Source organism: Rhinolophus ferrumequinum, chromosome 22 (assembly GCF_004115265.2).
Source record: "Rhinolophus ferrumequinum isolate MPI-CBG mRhiFer1 chromosome 22, mRhiFer1_v1.p, whole genome shotgun sequence".
Classification (NCBI taxonomy): domain Eukaryota; kingdom Metazoa; phylum Chordata; class Mammalia; order Chiroptera; family Rhinolophidae; genus Rhinolophus; species Rhinolophus ferrumequinum.
Window position 1 is genome coordinate 2972993 of NC_046305.1, and position 16436 is coordinate 2989428.

The 16436-nt window shown below is 50.4% G+C and overlaps 1 protein-coding gene across 5 annotated transcripts in view; it reads left to right on the forward strand.

Annotated features, from left to right (window-relative positions):
- The window catches only part of DDR2 (discoidin domain receptor tyrosine kinase 2), a 77866-nt gene that overhangs the window by 55664 nt on the left and 5766 nt on the right, over window positions 1–16436 (forward strand). For all 5 annotated transcript variants that reach the window (XM_033094079.1, XM_033094081.1, XM_033094078.1 and 2 more), the window contains 8 exons: window positions 2405–2467; window positions 3188–3318; window positions 5924–6134; window positions 7386–7609; window positions 8772–8899; window positions 10713–10904; window positions 11019–11253; window positions 12922–13071. In XM_033094079.1, coding sequence (XP_032949970.1) covers window positions 2405–2467; window positions 3188–3318; window positions 5924–6134; window positions 7386–7609; window positions 8772–8899; window positions 10713–10904; window positions 11019–11253; window positions 12922–13071 — 1334 coding nt within the window. The remainder of the gene's footprint in view (window positions 1–2404; window positions 2468–3187; window positions 3319–5923; window positions 6135–7385; window positions 7610–8771; window positions 8900–10712; window positions 10905–11018; window positions 11254–12921; window positions 13072–16436) is intronic.

Genomic DNA, 16436 nt, shown 5'->3' on the forward strand with positions numbered 1-16436 from the left:
AAGCAAATCTGAGACGTTCTGTGATTTCACTAGTAACAATTTTAGATGCATCTAAATACATTGACATCTTTCTAAGCATCATGCCGTCTGACATTTACTCACAGCTGCAGTAATTCCTTCACATCAACTATGCCATAGCCTGTCCCCGCGGGGCCTGATTGTCTGGTGGTGTCTGCCTGCTGTGGCTTGGGTCGCGTTAGGACCCCAATGAGGCCCTCTTGGGGTGTCTCCTTTACTCTGTTCCTAAGTGTCTCTTTTAATCTCACACAGTTCCGTTTCTAAACTCTCTTCTGCTTTGGCTGATGACTTTGCTAGCTCCTCTAACGCTGCCGTCCCTGCACATGGGGTGGTAGCCTCAGGCCAGCTTGATTCCAGTTCAGTGTCCACTTTTGTCCCGGGTTTTCACAGCCTGTGCTGTGTGCTACGTCCAGCCTCATCGTGGGGCTGCAGTGTTCCATTCCCTCACTGTTGGTGAGGCTAAGAGCAGCCCCCGGTCGTTCACCCTTGCTTTGCCCTCCCTGGGTGACCGCTGCTCGAATCGAGCACGGTGGTGACCTTGCTCAGTGGTGGTTTTGTAATCCTTTTCTCCCTCCGCATTTGTTGTCTGCTGCCTTCCTTCTGACTGGATGAACTGCCCATCCTGCCCTGTTCACGTCGGAGGGCAAGGTGCAGGGTTCATTTTTCCTCTTCACCAACCTTCACAGTGAGGAGCTGGTGCCCTCGCAACCATCAGCAATGCCAGTGCGTTTGTCTTAGTGTCATCACGCACTCATTGCTTTTTATGAGCTTGATTACAGTGATTCTTCTTGTTGATGCTCAGATTGTCCTACGTGTGACCCAAGCACACACCTTTCACTGGTCTGTGTTCTTTGGATCCGACCCCATAGCCTTTCAGAACCATCCTGTTTTTAGAAGGAACAAGATGCCCCAAGCCCATTTCGAACATTTACTGCTCCAGCGCTGGAACCACTATTTCCTCGAGCAAATGTGGTTCCTTCCAGTGGGGGGTAGTGTTTGGAGACCACAGACTGGACCACAGGGACTGTGGCAGGTCTGGGAAAGTTCAAAGGCACTCGGGACTTTGCACTGTCACAATTCAGATGAGAGTACAAGCCTGTACAGTGATTTTCAAAAGGTGCTCAAGTGATACCAATGACATGTGGTCAGAGGAGAGAAGAGGCCACTAGAGTGGCATGGCAGTGGACAGTGTCAAAGGAGGGAGAGCTGCACGGGCCTGGGAGAAACTTCTGGGCGAAAAGTAACCTGCGAGCAGGAGACTGAATTATCACCTGGGTCATAACTCAAAGATAAACCAGAAGACCCACTTCCTGATTTGACTTTTAAAGGGAGAGAATTTCAAGCTGGTTTGCTCCTTAGGACGTACTGACAAGGAGAGAGAGCTGTTTGGAGCAGCAGGCCTTCTGTTACAGATTTAATCTAAGAGTAAACGGATGGAATACTTTGTGGGAAGGGCTTATGAAGAGCAGAAATTTGGATGTTCGAAAGCAGTGTCACTTACAGTGTGTTAACTGGGCGACGACCGATTGCTGCTATCTATGGCCAGCGGCTGGGTCTGCAGAGTAATTAGTTGGTGCTGATCACATCCCAGCTGGTTATAGCAACGGGCTGCTTTCAGTGCCTGGGATGTCTTGAGCTTTAAATGCAGTTTCGTGATAATATTAGTTTTCACTGGAGCCTGAGGACCCAATTCAGAGACAGAACGTAGACGCCAGACGTCTCCCTATATAACAATGCGAAGAAGGAAAATGAGGATTTGGGCGGGAATTGTCTCCTAGAAGGGAAACACGCATTCTCACCCTTCACCTCTTTGGTCAGACAGATCAGAGGAGAACATCAGTTGCCAGCATCAGTCTGGCAGGTACACTTTGGGGTCTGACCTTAGAAGCTGCGACATCGCAGGAACGACACCCTAATATCCATAAGTGTCTCTAAGGATAAAGGCTGATTGACAAATTTAGGGGCAGCGACGCACAGTGAAACAACAGAGTTTATAAAGCACTTGAGTTTCCTGGGAGGAGGAGCTTCTTGGCAGCTGTCGGCCGCGTGCCCACCTGCCCACTGTGTCCGCTCCATTTGGCTAAACCGCGTCTCCCGTCCTGTGCCTCCCTGTGACACCTGTGTCACGGCCCCCACGTCATTGCTTCTTAAACTTCTTTGCACTGTGGCACCTAGGACGCCGTAATTTAAACAAAACTTTTACAAAAGAAGAGTTGCCCTTACTAAACAGATGAAGGGAGATATTTTTTATTTAATATAATACGTGCTTTCGTGTTAAGAAAGGCTGGTGGCAACCCAGGAAGTTGACGTCACGGTGTGCTGGGTCACAGCCGCCTTCCAAAACCCACTACTGACGGTCTTCTCTGGCCCCCGTGTTTGCTCACAGATGCTGCCATGTACAACAACTCCGGAGCCCTGCCCCCGCCGCCCGTGGCACCCACCACCTACGGTATGTGTGAGTCCCGTGGGAGGGAGCACCTGCAGGTGCCGAGGGTGGGCTCTTGCAAAGGCCCGGCTGTCTGTGTGCGGGGCTCCACAATGGGCAGCTGTGGGTGAAGACAGACCGTGCACCTCCAAAGCCAACACCCAGATTCCCCTTGTCCACTGTCGGGTCACATGACCCCCACTGAGGTGGAGCTGAGTCCCACTCGCTCCATGAGAGCTTGTGAAGCTAGCAGGAACAGGGGAGGGGACGTTTCTAGGTGAGACCCACAGTGGGGGTCTCAGAGCATGGGTGGGACTCTGTGAAACACAATGCCAGTCTCTCTACTTGGAGATAAACGTGGCAGGTTGCTTCAGAGCTCCACCGGCCACATGAGCCAACCAGTGTGGGGTCGAGTATCTCCAAAGAGGCCCTTAGCCCCCTTGCTCGTCTCAAGAATGCAGAGTGGGACGTTGTGCACGGGTATTTCATGAGGTGTGACCGGGGCCAGCAGATCAGGCCGTGGTGATAAAGGAACAAACTTGGGGAAGATGGCAGACTTCTCCTTTACTCGCCGTGCTCCCTAGGAGACGTGCGGGGTACAGTAGCAGCGCAGCACAGCCGGGAAGGAGCAGAAGGGCTGTGGGGGCACCTGGTGGGACTGTCCTGGAGGGACAGCGTCTGCCTCCCTGTCCCTGGCCCAGCCCCTGAGGGGATGCCCTGTCGCCTTTCTCTTCCTGGTCGCAGATCCAATGCTGAAAGTCGACGACAGCAACACTCGGATCCTGATTGGCTGCTTGGTGGCCATCATCTTCATCCTCCTGGCCATCATTGTCATCATCCTGTGGCGGCAGTTCTGGCAGAAGATGCTGGAGAAGGTGAGCGTCCTTTTCCACGCTGCTGTGACCCAGCAGTGGAAGGCAAATTCTGGCCGTGAAAATGTGTAAGCGGTGAGCCCACCGGGGTCCGAGGAGCCCAGGCTTGGGGAAGGACAAGCCGAGCCCATGCCCTCGCTTTAGGATGCAGTTTGGAGCCTCCCCAGAAAACTCCCGCCAGTGTAGCATCTCAGTGCAGGTGGCCCTTGCAATTCTGAGTCACTGGGTGTGTGGCGGACGGAGGGGTGCAGGCATCTGTGTTTCTCAAAAAAATTAACGAGTGGTTCTGATCCCTAATTGATAACTCCCTAAAATCTCTGACAACAGTGTTCCTTCTCTTCTTTTACTATTTGCTTATTTGGTGTGTGTGTGTGAAAACATCCAGCCTCATTAACGTCCAGCCAAGTTCATAGTGACCCTAGTCCTGCTGCTTTGTGCTTGAAGGCCGTGACTCCGTGTGTCTGTGAGTCCCTCCTCAGTCTTTCTGTCCAGGTCAAGTCATCTGAATGGTTCTATTACATGTATCTTCCACTTTCCATCTACAAACTTTTTCACGTGTATTATTTTACGTGAACCTCACTGCGTAACGGTGAGTTGGGCATAGTACTTACATTTAACTGTCTTCGTGATGAGGAAACGTGATGTGCTCAATGACATAATTCACCCAATATCCTGTCTTCCATGCTCTTTCCAAGTGTCAGTCTTGACGTATGTTGACTTCTTTTCTTCCAAAACATACATTTCACCAAAGATGGAGTATCTATGACTTTGGTTTCTGAGGCCAGATAACTTTCTGGACACTGCTGCTAAGTTCTTGGGGGTCTTCTGATGATTAAGTGTTTCTGTCTTTGGCCGTGGATGTCTTCCCTGGTCCGTGAGCTCGTGTGGACGTGGACTATGAGAGGTCATGGAAACCTTGGGCTGGAGGGCACAGGACAGCTGTGCGGGCACGGCCTGACTGGGCCGTGCTGGGGATGGGCTCGCAGAGGGGCCAGTGCCCAGGTGGAGTGGGGACCAGAAGAGGGGACAGGCCACTGGGAGGTTGGACTGGAACCTGTGAGCTCTGGATGTAGGACATGAGGGAAGGGCTGAAATCAGAGCAGTCGGGAGAAGGACCAGACGAGTAGCCTGCGATTCCTTCTGGTCTGTTCCACATTCAGTTCTGAGATGAGTGAGGCCTACTGTAAGGATTTTAGGCAGCAATGTTTCACAGAAGAGATGATCTCCTTGCTTCCCATAAGAACCTGTAAACACTTTAGCTAAATGAAAGCTTTCGATCCATAAACAGTGACTGGAGACTGCAAGGAAGCATCCAGAGAACTTGCCCACTGGCTCGATGAGGCAGTAGCAGAGCCTTCACCTTTTAGTGCCGGAGTGCACTGGGCACCTGGCTTCCAGGTGAGGGGAGCACAGGTGCTGGGGACGGAAGCTGCAGTGTGTCCTTACCCAACCGTCTGTCCTGACTGCATCTTAGCTGAGGCGGAAGGGCCTGTGTTCTCTATTCCCTGAGCGATTTCTCTTTATTTGAGCCAGAATTTACCCCACTTCTCTAGGGCTTTCTTCTGAAACCCAGTGGGATGTATTCAAGGGCTGTGAGAGGAATGCTGGATTAGAGACTCCAGGTGAAGGGACAGCAAAACTCTTGCCCTCAAATATTTAACTTTGTTCTTCAAAAAATTCTTTCTGCCCTGTACATCTTGAGTGAGGAAACTCAAGAGGCCCTGGAGTGACACAGGATTTCTTCCTGGGTACAGAATTCTTTGTGGAAAACATTTTAGCATATACCCGTAGTCCAAGAAATCTTCCTCAATACAGCGGTAGACTGTGGCATATTTGGGGGTGTCCTCAGTGTTCTTTCTTTGAGAGATTCAGCCATATTTATTGAGTGCCTACAATGTCCTTCGAGTCTAGGGGATGAAGCGGGCATCTGAGTTTCTCCCCTGAGCACCCACAGCGCGTTTGTCGGAGTGGAGCTGGACTGGAGTCACATTGTCATATGTTCAGACTCTGGCATACTTTTGAAGGAGCAGGCAGATCACATTAGATGGGATGACCCGAGAATTCGTTGTTTTATTCCTGTATCAGGTGTAATTCACCCAGGTATCCCCAGACACTCAGGGCTTTCCTTTTCCATTTCCTAGCCAATTTTATTTTTGCTTAGTAGAAATGTAGGGTCCAGGGGTGTTACCCTAAGCTACAGGGCCAGAAAGGCCGTGTGGACCCCTGATTCATCATCGTGTAGAGGCCCATTTGTTGAGTAATGAGCGTGCAAATTTTCGCTTACACACGTCGAAATCGTGGCAGGCCGAGTCAGCAAAGGCCAGTGTTTCCTAGAACACTGAACACACGAGACTGCCACGCTCTTCCACTGGCTGCCAGCAGGTCCTCTCAGGCAGATGACGCTGGAAGCGCATCAGAGAGCGCTGGCGGCACAGAAATTAGGTCAAATTCCGCCTCCGAGAAGTGGGGGGCTCTTCTGGGGTTCCAGGATGCGTCCCTCCGGCGGGGCGTCTGCAGCTCGTGTGAGCTGAGCGTGTGTCGGGGACAGACGTCGGGGCGCCGGGGACAGACAGGTGCCAGCAGTCCTCGCCCCTGTGCCTCCCTCCAGGCTTCCCGGAGGATGCTGGATGACGAAATGACAGTCAGTCTGTCCCTGCCCAGCGAGTCCAGCATGTTCAACAACAACCGCTCGTCCTCGCCCAGCGAGCAGGAGTCCAACTCCACGTACGACCGCATCTTCCCGCTTCGGCCGGACTACCAGGAGCCCTCGCGGCTCATCCGCAAACTGCCGGAGTTCGCACCAGGGGAGGAGGAGCCAGGTGGGCGTGGCGGGGGCGGAGCTGGGGGCGGGGCCTGGGCCCATGACGAGCGTGTGCTCAGCCCAATCCGGTGTTAGTCTGGAGACGCCCCGCCCTCTCCCGAGCCGGCCTGAGCTGAGCCAGCACCTCCGCTTTGCTACCGCGGAGCAGGGGTTTGGAGGGGCCGCATGCAGAAGGGGACGCAAATGATAAAAGGTGTTACTAAGGTGTTTCCACCAGAGGAACCTAAACAGTCCACCTAGTCCAATATCCGCATTTTAAAAGGGAGGAAAGCGCCGATAAGGCACTAACCCAACACCACATGTCGTTGGGGTCAATTCAGACTAGAATTTCATCTGGAGAAAAAGAAATAAATGATGCTTACTACATCCTGGGCTTCCCACCTGTTTAGTCATCTAGTTCACTGCATCTCATTTTAGTTGATTTCTCCTTGGTGAAGATTTATTAGAATCACACAAGATTTTATCATGAGAATAATATTTCTTGTCTTTTCTCGATAAAAGCCTTGCTTGGTAAAACAGTGCCACTTGGTTCACTTCCCAGGGTTGTTATAAAGAATCGCTGCAGATGACACGAGACAGGGTGCTGGGGTGGGCACTGAGGCTCAGAGCAGCTTTTCTGTAAACTCAGCAAATGAGAAAAAAGAGTGACCCAGTCAGTGGACAAGCACATGTGGTGGCTGAGAGGCAGGGACCACCTGGGACAGCTCCGGCTTTCCAGGCATCTTTCTGAAGGAAGAAGGGAAACTGGCACAAATTTGTCACTCAGTGGGCAGCAAGCATTGAGGGGGCATTTTACAGGCAGCAAGAAAAAGGATCGAAGCTAAACTGTTTCCTGGGCTGGACTGCAGTAATTTATCTATTTTCTGAAGTCTACCTCCCTTTAATGTTTTTTTTTTTTAACTTAGAAAGTTTCTTAAACTACATCATATAAAATCAGATAGTGTCTATATACCTAAACTAGGTTGTGAAATCAGGGATAAGGAATGTGCTATTAAATGTGACCTGTCCTGTGGTGGCTTCAGCACACGGCCATCTGAGGAGGCTTGGTCGTCCTGTAGTTTGAGGAGAAGCGCAGGACGCACCCGGGAGGCTATGTCCTGAAGGCCACAGAAAGAGTGTCTAGAAAACCAGGGACATCGGGAGTAGGCTGGCTGCCAGGGTTGTGCTCCAGACCAGCCTCTTCAGGCTTCCTTCCCTGAAGAGTCTCTGGAGACGCCCCTGGGATGAGCCCCCGCCCCTGTCCCCACAGGCTGCAGTGGTGTCGTGAAGCCGGTCCAGCCCAGTGGGCCCGAGGGCGTGCCACACTACGCAGAGGCTGACATCGTGAACCTCCAGGGGGTGACAGGCGGCAACACCTACTCTGTGCCAGCCGTCACCATGGACCTGCTCTCGGGGAAAGACGTGGCCGTGGAAGAATTCCCCCGGAAACTCTTAACTTTCAAGGAGAAACTGGGAGAAGGCCAGTTTGGGGAGGTGAGTTGAGTCTTTGAGTGGGGCCTCCAGTCTTTGGTCGCTCACAGGTTGTGGCCAAATAAAAACGGCCAGCAGAGCAACGTGTCCCCCCAGAGGGGAGTCACACACAGCTGTCTCCTGCCCTGGTCTGTCCTTGCATTGTCCTCAGGAAGACTCAGACACCTTCACCTTGGTCAAACATGGGTGGAGCTCCTGGCTGCTCTGACCCGATGCAGGATTTTTGAAGCAGGCAAGTCACCAGACTCTAGATATTGTGAAAAACTCAGTATTCGCAAAACTTGTACAATAGGTTACAGAGGGTGGGGCCCCACAGATGCGGTCATCTCATCTAAACTGTCCAAGGACACCCTGCTACTCGTGAGCCGCTTTGTTTTTCCCTTTTAATGGGAGTTCCGTGTAAAAGGGTCACAAACAGCCTCGCCCTGCCGCTGGCCCAGGATTGGCCAGGAGGACGTGAATCAGCAGCTGCGATGAGGAGGTGCGCACCTCTCGGTGGCCCTGAGTCCTGCATGCGGATGTGGCTTGTCACTCCTCCGTCGGCCACATGAACCTTAGAGAACTCAAAGCAGTGGTTTCAGTCGCAATGGGGGCTCTGGGACACGGCGGCCCCCACTCCAAGTGTCGTTCTTGGCTTAACAAGCACGTGCTCCTGGTGTCCGGGTGGTTTGGAGCTGGAGGAGGTGGAAGGGTTCCAGGGCATCTGTTTCTGGTGTGATGTGTATTCGTCCCCTGGGTTCAAAACGCAGGCTCCTTGTGCCGTGGTAACACGTGGGTGCTGCTAATGCTGACCCCAAACTGACAGGTCACCGCACAGAGCGACTCGCCTTGCGTTGTCTATGATCCAGTGACTCAACGTCGGATCCCAGTTCAAGCATTTGTGCCGAGTGGCGTTTTATCATAAGCTACGTGGTCACTAAATACTGTTAACGGATTCATCCACTCACGTATCTAATGTTCCGATCAGTGTATATATTTCCTTTTCAGCACAGTAGCATGTTTTTATCAATTATTTTGGATCAGAGATAGTGACACTTACCTTCTCGCTGGTCTTTGATTGTTTTGTTTGAGTTGTAAGCGTTAGTTTATCCCCAGGAAGTGCCAGCAAGCACTGAGACGCCCTTGGGAGACCTGATGAGGCTGAGACTAGGTGACTTTTCTCTAGGTTCATCTCTGTGAAGTGGAGGGAATGGAAAAATTCAAAGACAAAGATTTCGCCCCGGACGTCAGTGCCAAGCAGCCCGTGCTCGTGGCCGTGAAGATGCTCCGAGCGGACGCCAACAAGAACGCCAGGTCTGTGGGCTGCAATTTGAATGTTCCGTTACGTGTTTCCTGTCTAGGCCCAGGCACACTCCTGGACACATCTCAGCAGCCTTCCCTGTGACCTGGGACGTCTGGAGCGGCCTCGCGTTTCCGTGGTTGCACCTTCCTTTTCTTGTGGTCCCCAATCCTCCTCTCTGTTCTCCATTTCCCTCAAACACAAACGCACATGTTCCGCTGTATTTGCTCCGTGTTTACCTCCCACCTCTACGCAGAGCTGTGGCACCGACATGCCGCAGTCTGCCCGGGCTGCTGCCGGCCCTCCCTCCGCTCGGCAAGCTTCTCAGCACACACTCCTCCCTTCCGAAGCCTCCCCATACTCCTTCCTCCCGCATCTCCATTTACTTTCTCTCCTTTTTTTCTCTTTCATGCTCCTTTTCTTCTATGTCCAGCAACCCCCCAAAATGAGAAGCTACCTCTACTTGGAAAAGTACCCATGGACCTCAAAGCAAAAGGACCCACAGTCCTTTAGCAGTTTTCCAAACTGGGATCCTTTCCTGCATAAATTGCAGTTTCCAGCCACACTGCGCTGTCCGACAGCCTTTCCGTGACAGTGATGGTGAGTTAAACCTCACCCAGGGAGGCGCGCTGCCCTGATGCTGCTGGGCTGTGTCCCAGGAAGCTCACGTCCGGGGCACGAGCGCCTTCCCCTTGGCGCTGGCCATGCGTCTCGCTGTTCTCAGAGCGAGAGACAGTTCATTATCCCCAGTCTCCAAGTGACCGTAAATTCCAAAAATGGCGATAGGGTCTCACGAAAAGTCTTGCAGTTGACAGAATGTGGAATGAAGAAGAAAGAAGGCCAGGGAATCGAGCTGTGGAGGTTTGGGAATTCTGTCTTAGGGACATCAGTCTGAATGACAGGACATCATCTGGGTCCCACAGAGAGGTGGAGTAACCCCGTATCCATCTGAGCACGGGCCTGAGAGTGGGAGGAGAAGTACAGCCTCAGGACCTGACCCACTGCTCTGTTGGCCGGTTGGGCGTCCCTCCGTCTGTGTCCACCCTCTCAGCAAAGGTGGACGGCCTGACTCTCGGGCCTGCGAAGCCATGGGAGGCCCTGTTTGGGGCTGACGCGGTGCCTGGGGTTGGGGATTCACACTGATGGAGTCCGCCTCCCGGTGCAGGATCCTAGAGAACTTACAGGAGGCACAACCGATCTGCTCCCGCGGGTGTGGGAATGTGGGCTGTGGCCTCGCTGCCACACATTGCCCCTGGAAAGGCCACAGCCTACTTGGTGACTCTAGGGTGGCTGTCACCAAACACAGTGTTAGTCTCGGCCAAGTGAGTACTGTTTTTGAAATGCCCCCACACCACCACCATAAACTTTAAGCAGCTCTGTTTGGAACGTTGCGACCCTTTGAAGAAAAGCCAGTGTGAGAAGGAAAGAACCGGCAGATAAAGCAGAGGGGATGGTCACTTTACACAGAGCTTCTTTGGTGGATTAGTAGAGTGAATCTGTGGCTCTCTAAAAGGACAGATTCTCCCCTTGTCAGGGTGGCTTGGGGACCCCGGTGTTTGTCTCTGCAGACGTCGGTCACTCTGTCTGTGGCAGGCGGTTTGCTGGGTACCACAGATGCATGCGTGAGTAGGTCACGCTTCCTGCTCTCAAAAAGATGACAGTGGAGCAAGGGGCGTGGCATCCCAGGGCCAGTGGAGTGAGACTGTCCCAGGTGCCCACTCTGAGCGCTCAAAGGTTAAGGGAGGGAAGCGGAGTGGGGAGGGCGGGGCTTCGCCTCCCCGCTTCCCCAGCGCTGACAGCGACCCGGCGCGCCCCTGTCCCCCAAAGGAACGACTTCCTGAAGGAGATAAAGATCATGGCGCGCCTCAAGGACGCCAACATCATCCGGCTGCTGGCCGTGTGCATCGCCGACGACCCCCTGTGCATGATCACCGAGTACATGGAGAACGGTGACCTCAACCAGTTTCTCTCGCGCCACGAGCCCCCCAGCGCTCCTGCGGGCAGCGTGCCCACCGTCAGGTAGGCGCAGGCTCCTCCATACGCGGCCAGGTGGGGGCTGCGCTCAGCTCTGGTGGGTGGGATGCGCCTGTCGCGGCCCCCTCCCCACGGGCCTCTTCTCTCGTGTTTCCTCAGCTATGCCAACCTGAAGTTTATGGCTACGCAGATAGCCTCTGGCATGAAGTACCTTTCCTCTCTCAACTTCGTGCACCGAGACCTGGCCACGCGCAACTGCTTGGTGGGCAAGAACTACACCATCAAGATCGCTGACTTCGGCATGAGCCGCAACCTGTACAGCGGTGACTACTACCGCATCCAGGGCCGGGCCGTGCTGCCCATTCGCTGGATGTCCTGGGAGAGCATCCTGCTGGTGAGTGGACGGGGCGGGGGGGACACGCCAGGCAGGCTCAGGCTTTGGTGTCTTTTTTGACTGACATACACCCGTAATGATAAGGGATTTAGTATGGTTCCTCTCCCTCTTTTCCACCTATTGAGTGATCTTAGTTAAGTTAGGGTACTAAAAAGCTCATCATTTAAAGAAATCTTGTCCACGCAAGGTATTTTTCTTCTGAATTAATTTCATAACCATATTTTTAATTATTTAGACTGATTTCTGTGTTTTATTTTGATGATTATCCCCATTTACTTTTTAAGGTCGTCATTCTTTGTTTCGTAATTTTTACTCAACTCCTGCTATTCTGGACCATGAGTGAATAATTTTTTTGCAGATGTCTCTCTTGGAGCCATTTCTTCTGACCACGCATATATCTGAGACAGTTTATTTTTGATCTTATATCACTTAGCTAATTTATATAATTATTAGTATAAACTTTCATTTCCTACAATGTTATATACTGTAATTTTGTCTTTTGTCATTTACTATTGCAGAAAAAAGTCTGAGAGAAATCTAGTTTTGTTCATTTATAGTTGACATGTTTAGTTTGTGTTCATATTCTTACAGGACTCATGAATTACTTTTGAAATGAAAAAAATGTAGAGTTATTTCCTTCCCCTCACCAAGACAGTCATTATTATTAATATTTTGACATATTTCCTTTCAGAATTTTTTCTATACCTGTATTTCTGTGTGTGAAATCATATATGAAATCATATTACGTGATTGGGATGACGCCAGTACATACAATTCTCTATTATTGGCATTTCTTATGTCACTAAATATTCTTCAAAAACATGGTTTTAATGACTGCATAACATTCCATCGTGTGGATATATCCTATCATAATAAGTCTCGCTAACTTGGTGTTGAGGTCCTTTCCAGTTTCCTGCTGTTATGAGGTTGTGATATACACCACTTTACATAAATCCTTATGAAGAGCTTTATTATCTACGAGTGTGAATTGCGTCTTTTACCCATTTCTAATGTGATCGTTAAGCATTGCTCCCTTTAAGTGTCCTATGGTCCCGTAAAAGCCTGTTAGGCTGAGAGTCAGAGGCTCTTGGTCTTATTAACCAGGGGATGGAGGAAGAGCCTTGACTCACTCTTCTGATCTGAAAAATGGGATTCATACTGTCATGTGCGTCACGGTGTCCTAGTTGAGCAGGAAACGTGCACGTGTGTGGCGCCTGCTAGTTCCACTGAGTGTCACTGCTGTCCCTGTGAGTCTGTTCTTCGGGACTGTGACTGTCACTAAACTGGGAGATAGCGTCCTGGGTTCACCCAGGGCTGCCCCTGCCGTTTAAACTGCATTCCTCCGTGTCTAACATGAGAATGGTTGATTCCCGCTCTGGTCCCGCCTTTCCCGCTACCACCCCAGAGCCGGCGTCAGTGGGAGTCAGAGGCATGGTTCCATCCCTTCCCGCCTCCGACCTGACCTGCCGTCATCTCCAAAAGAAGCAGCCCTCACTGAGAGGGTGAGGGTGGTGTCAGCAGCTTCACGCCGCCCTTTCCAAACCTCTGTGCGTGTCTGGGCAGTTTCAGCATTCTGTGCCCTCGGTGGGGGGGGTAACTCCAGTCCTGGAACCCAACCTGCTCTGTGTGGGTTCTGCTGATTTTCTCTGCTCTTCCTTATTTGCACAGGGCAAGTTCACTACCGCGAGTGATGTGTGGGCCTTTGGGGTGACCCTGTGGGAGACTTTCACCTTCTGCCAAGAGCAACCCTATTCCCAGCTGTCAGATGAGCAGGTCATCGAGAATACCGGAGAGTTCTTCCGAGACCAAGGGAGGCAGGTGAGAGCTGGCGGGGGTGCGGGGTGGGGTGCGGGGGCAGACGTGCACTTGGGACTCTTGAAGGAGAGAGAAAGGAAAGTCAGGCCTGGGATGGAAGAGGCAGTCGTTGGCCTCTGAGCATCCAGATGTGTGAAAGCGCGAGGTCCTCCCCAGGCATCCGTCCGTACCCTCTGCTTTATCCATGTGTCAGCCAGGGTCCCTGGAAGGCCTGAGGGTGTCACATCAGGCTCCTCTCCAACTCAGATACCAGGAAATAAAATCCCATCTCTCATGTTTGATCTACTTCGTGATCTAGACTGTGAGGTTTGTCTTCCTGGTGGAAAAATATAAGCTTGAAAGTGACTAAGTGATTTACTTGCATTCATTGAAAATGTGGTTGGACTGTCCAGCCACATCTCTGGACGTACATGTGCAGAGACAGTCGTGCGGCTGGACATGCGGCTCTGGGCAGGTGCCTCTGCGTCCAGCTGCTGGGACCTCTCAGGACTCAGGAAACGCGGGGTTTCCAAGCTCACACGGGTCCCCGTTCCTGCCCAACATATTCTCAGATTTCTTTGGCTGGCTCAGTTTTTAAATTCCCTGTGCGGTGGCTAGAGCTCTGAGTGTCCCCAAAGTGACCTGGCTGCAGCACACCTGTGGGGTGTGGCATCTCCAGCCAGAAAGTGGTAACAAGTGGGCGAAGGAGAAGGCAACGGCAGAAAAAGGGAAGTGGGTCCTATGTGGTTTCAGCAGAGCCGAGCAAGCAGAAGATCAGGGGATGACAGGGGACAATGCAACAGCAGAACATGGGAGGTTCTGGTCCTGACCTGGTCCCAGTCCCTAGAGGTTGGGGCTCAGGGTCTGCGTTATCCATGTCGGTTACCAGGCAGTTGCTTTCCTCCCTCTGCACAGGGCAGATTTCCCTGGGGGCACGAGGGAAGTGAGTGGACCCAGGGAAAATGTTTTTTCTCCTGGCCTAAGACATCCCGACCACCAGGCTGACCTCTTGGGAGTCCCGTGGCCAATCAAAAGTGGTGTGTTCAGTGAGAAAATTCATCTTATTTATCATAACACATTCTAATTTGAGTATATCCTGGAGTGACAAGCAAAGGAAAGAATATTGTAAAGCTTGCGGTCTCCCTTTGGTCACAATTAGGACTGAAATCCCGTAGGCAAAACTGGACCAGCGAACACTCAGAGAGAGGAGGGCACGCTCGTCCCTGTGTGCACTGCCTGCTTTGCATGTGGAACACTTGATCCTGGACAGCGTTTGACTTAGCACTAAAAAGACGCACATGAATCTTTCAAATGCTACGCTACTCAGTTTTGCAAGAAAATACTGTTTTATCATTTAACGAAGTTTTCATGTCTAGTAATCTCTGGGATTTCACTTTTCTTATTTATTTTTATTTTTAGTTTATTTATTTTTAAATATTTGGTTTAAAAGCGTCCACCATTTTCACCTTAAATACTAGTGGCGAACCAAATATATTCTGATCAAGTACTAAACGGCTGAGTAGTGAAGCCAAATATTTGGCTACAGCCCAGGCCGAGGCAGGATATTCTCAGAATGTGCTGAGCGACCTTCTGGCCTCTAAGCTTACATTGAAATTTTTGCTAAAAATGTACTGAATTTAATGTGTGAGCTAACTCAACATGACTTATTAACTTTATATTTTATTACCATTGACATATTAGTACATTCTACATTATGTTATTATATAAATTTATCATAATTTGCCTTTTATTAATTACTTTAACTGTTATTATTAAATTTTCAGTGTTCAGATTTTAAAACGTTGACATTGGCGTGTAGGGCAGTAGTTTGTCAATGCTGTCAGCTGCTGGGTGGCTCTGTGGTCACCAGACTACATGTGTGTCGTCTAATTCTGTTTTAAATGGCCCAGTTCATGTCACCAACTTACTGAACGTAGCAGATAAAATGCAGAAGAAAACGTTCCAGTAACATGAGTTCTAGAAGGAATTGTGTACTTCGGGTTCATAGCTTAGGCTGAAATCCTCTGTGTTCAGCTGAAAGCGCTCAGAAGTCTACAACAAGGATATCAATAATTAAAAGATGTACTTGACATTTTTGTTTTCAATTTATCTTTACAAATTGTGATGAATCCCCAGGTAGTACTTTTCCTGAAAGCTCAAGGTCTAAATGGAATGAAATACAGTTTTAAAAGCTTATTTTCTTTACTGTTATGAAAGGCAATAAAATTATACAAACATAATAAGAATTATCATGAACTATAACTTCCATTATTTGTCAAGTTTATATAATTTTGAAAAAGGGAAACCGTGATAATTTAAACTATTACTTCAATTTTATTGACATCTGTGGGCTCAAAACTGATATAATAATATTTTTTCTGAAGTTACCTAGTGAACACCAACTGGTAGGAAATGAGAGTGCCTGTCACCCCTATGCTCATCTGCATTAGGAATATTTCCTTCTAAATGAAATATTATTCAATGAAAAATGTTTCCTCGCCATAGTCACTTGTGACACACTGACTTGAGACTTGTCAGAGCTCATCTGCTATCCCAGCGGAAGTCAGTTACTTGCCTTTTTACTTGTTGATGAAGAGGTGAAGAATGGAAAGCTCCCTGACATTGGCCTGTGTGCTGATTTTCTGGTTTTGACACCAAACGTAGGCCACAAAAGCAAAAATCAACAAGTGAGACTGCGTCAAACTAAACATCTCTGCACAGCAAAGGAAACCATCAACAAAATGAAAAGACAGCCTACCAAATGAGAGAAGGTGGTTGTAAATCATCTCTCTGATAAGGGGCTAATATCCAAAATATATAAAGAACTCATGTAATTGAGTAGAAAAAAATAATCCAATTAAAAATGGGCAGTGGATCTGAACAGACATTTCTCCAAAGAGAACACACAGCTGGCCAGCAGGTACAAGGGAAGGTCCTCACCATCACTAGTCATCAGGGAAACAGAAAGCAAAACCACAGGGAGATGTCACCTCACACCTGTCAGAGTGGCTATTATCAAAAAGACAAGAGATGACAAGTGTTGGTGAGGGTGTGGAGGAAAGAGAGCCCTTGTGCACTGCTGGGGGGGATGTAAACAGTACGGCGGTTCCTTAGAACATTACAGACAGAACTGCCCAGTGGTCCCGCCCTGATGCTCTCCGCTGCCGCCACCGTGGGTGTGGAGAGGCAAGGCAGGGGGTGGGGTTAATGCTGAGCCAGGGGGCGGGGCTAATGCTGAGGCAAGGGGTGGGGTTAATGCTGAGCCAGGGGGCGGGGCTAATGCTGAGGCAAGGGGTGGGGTTAATGCTGAGCCAGGGGGCGGGGCTTATGCTGAGGCAAGGGGTGGGGTTAATGCTGAGCCAGGGGGCGGGGCTAATGCTGAGGCAAGG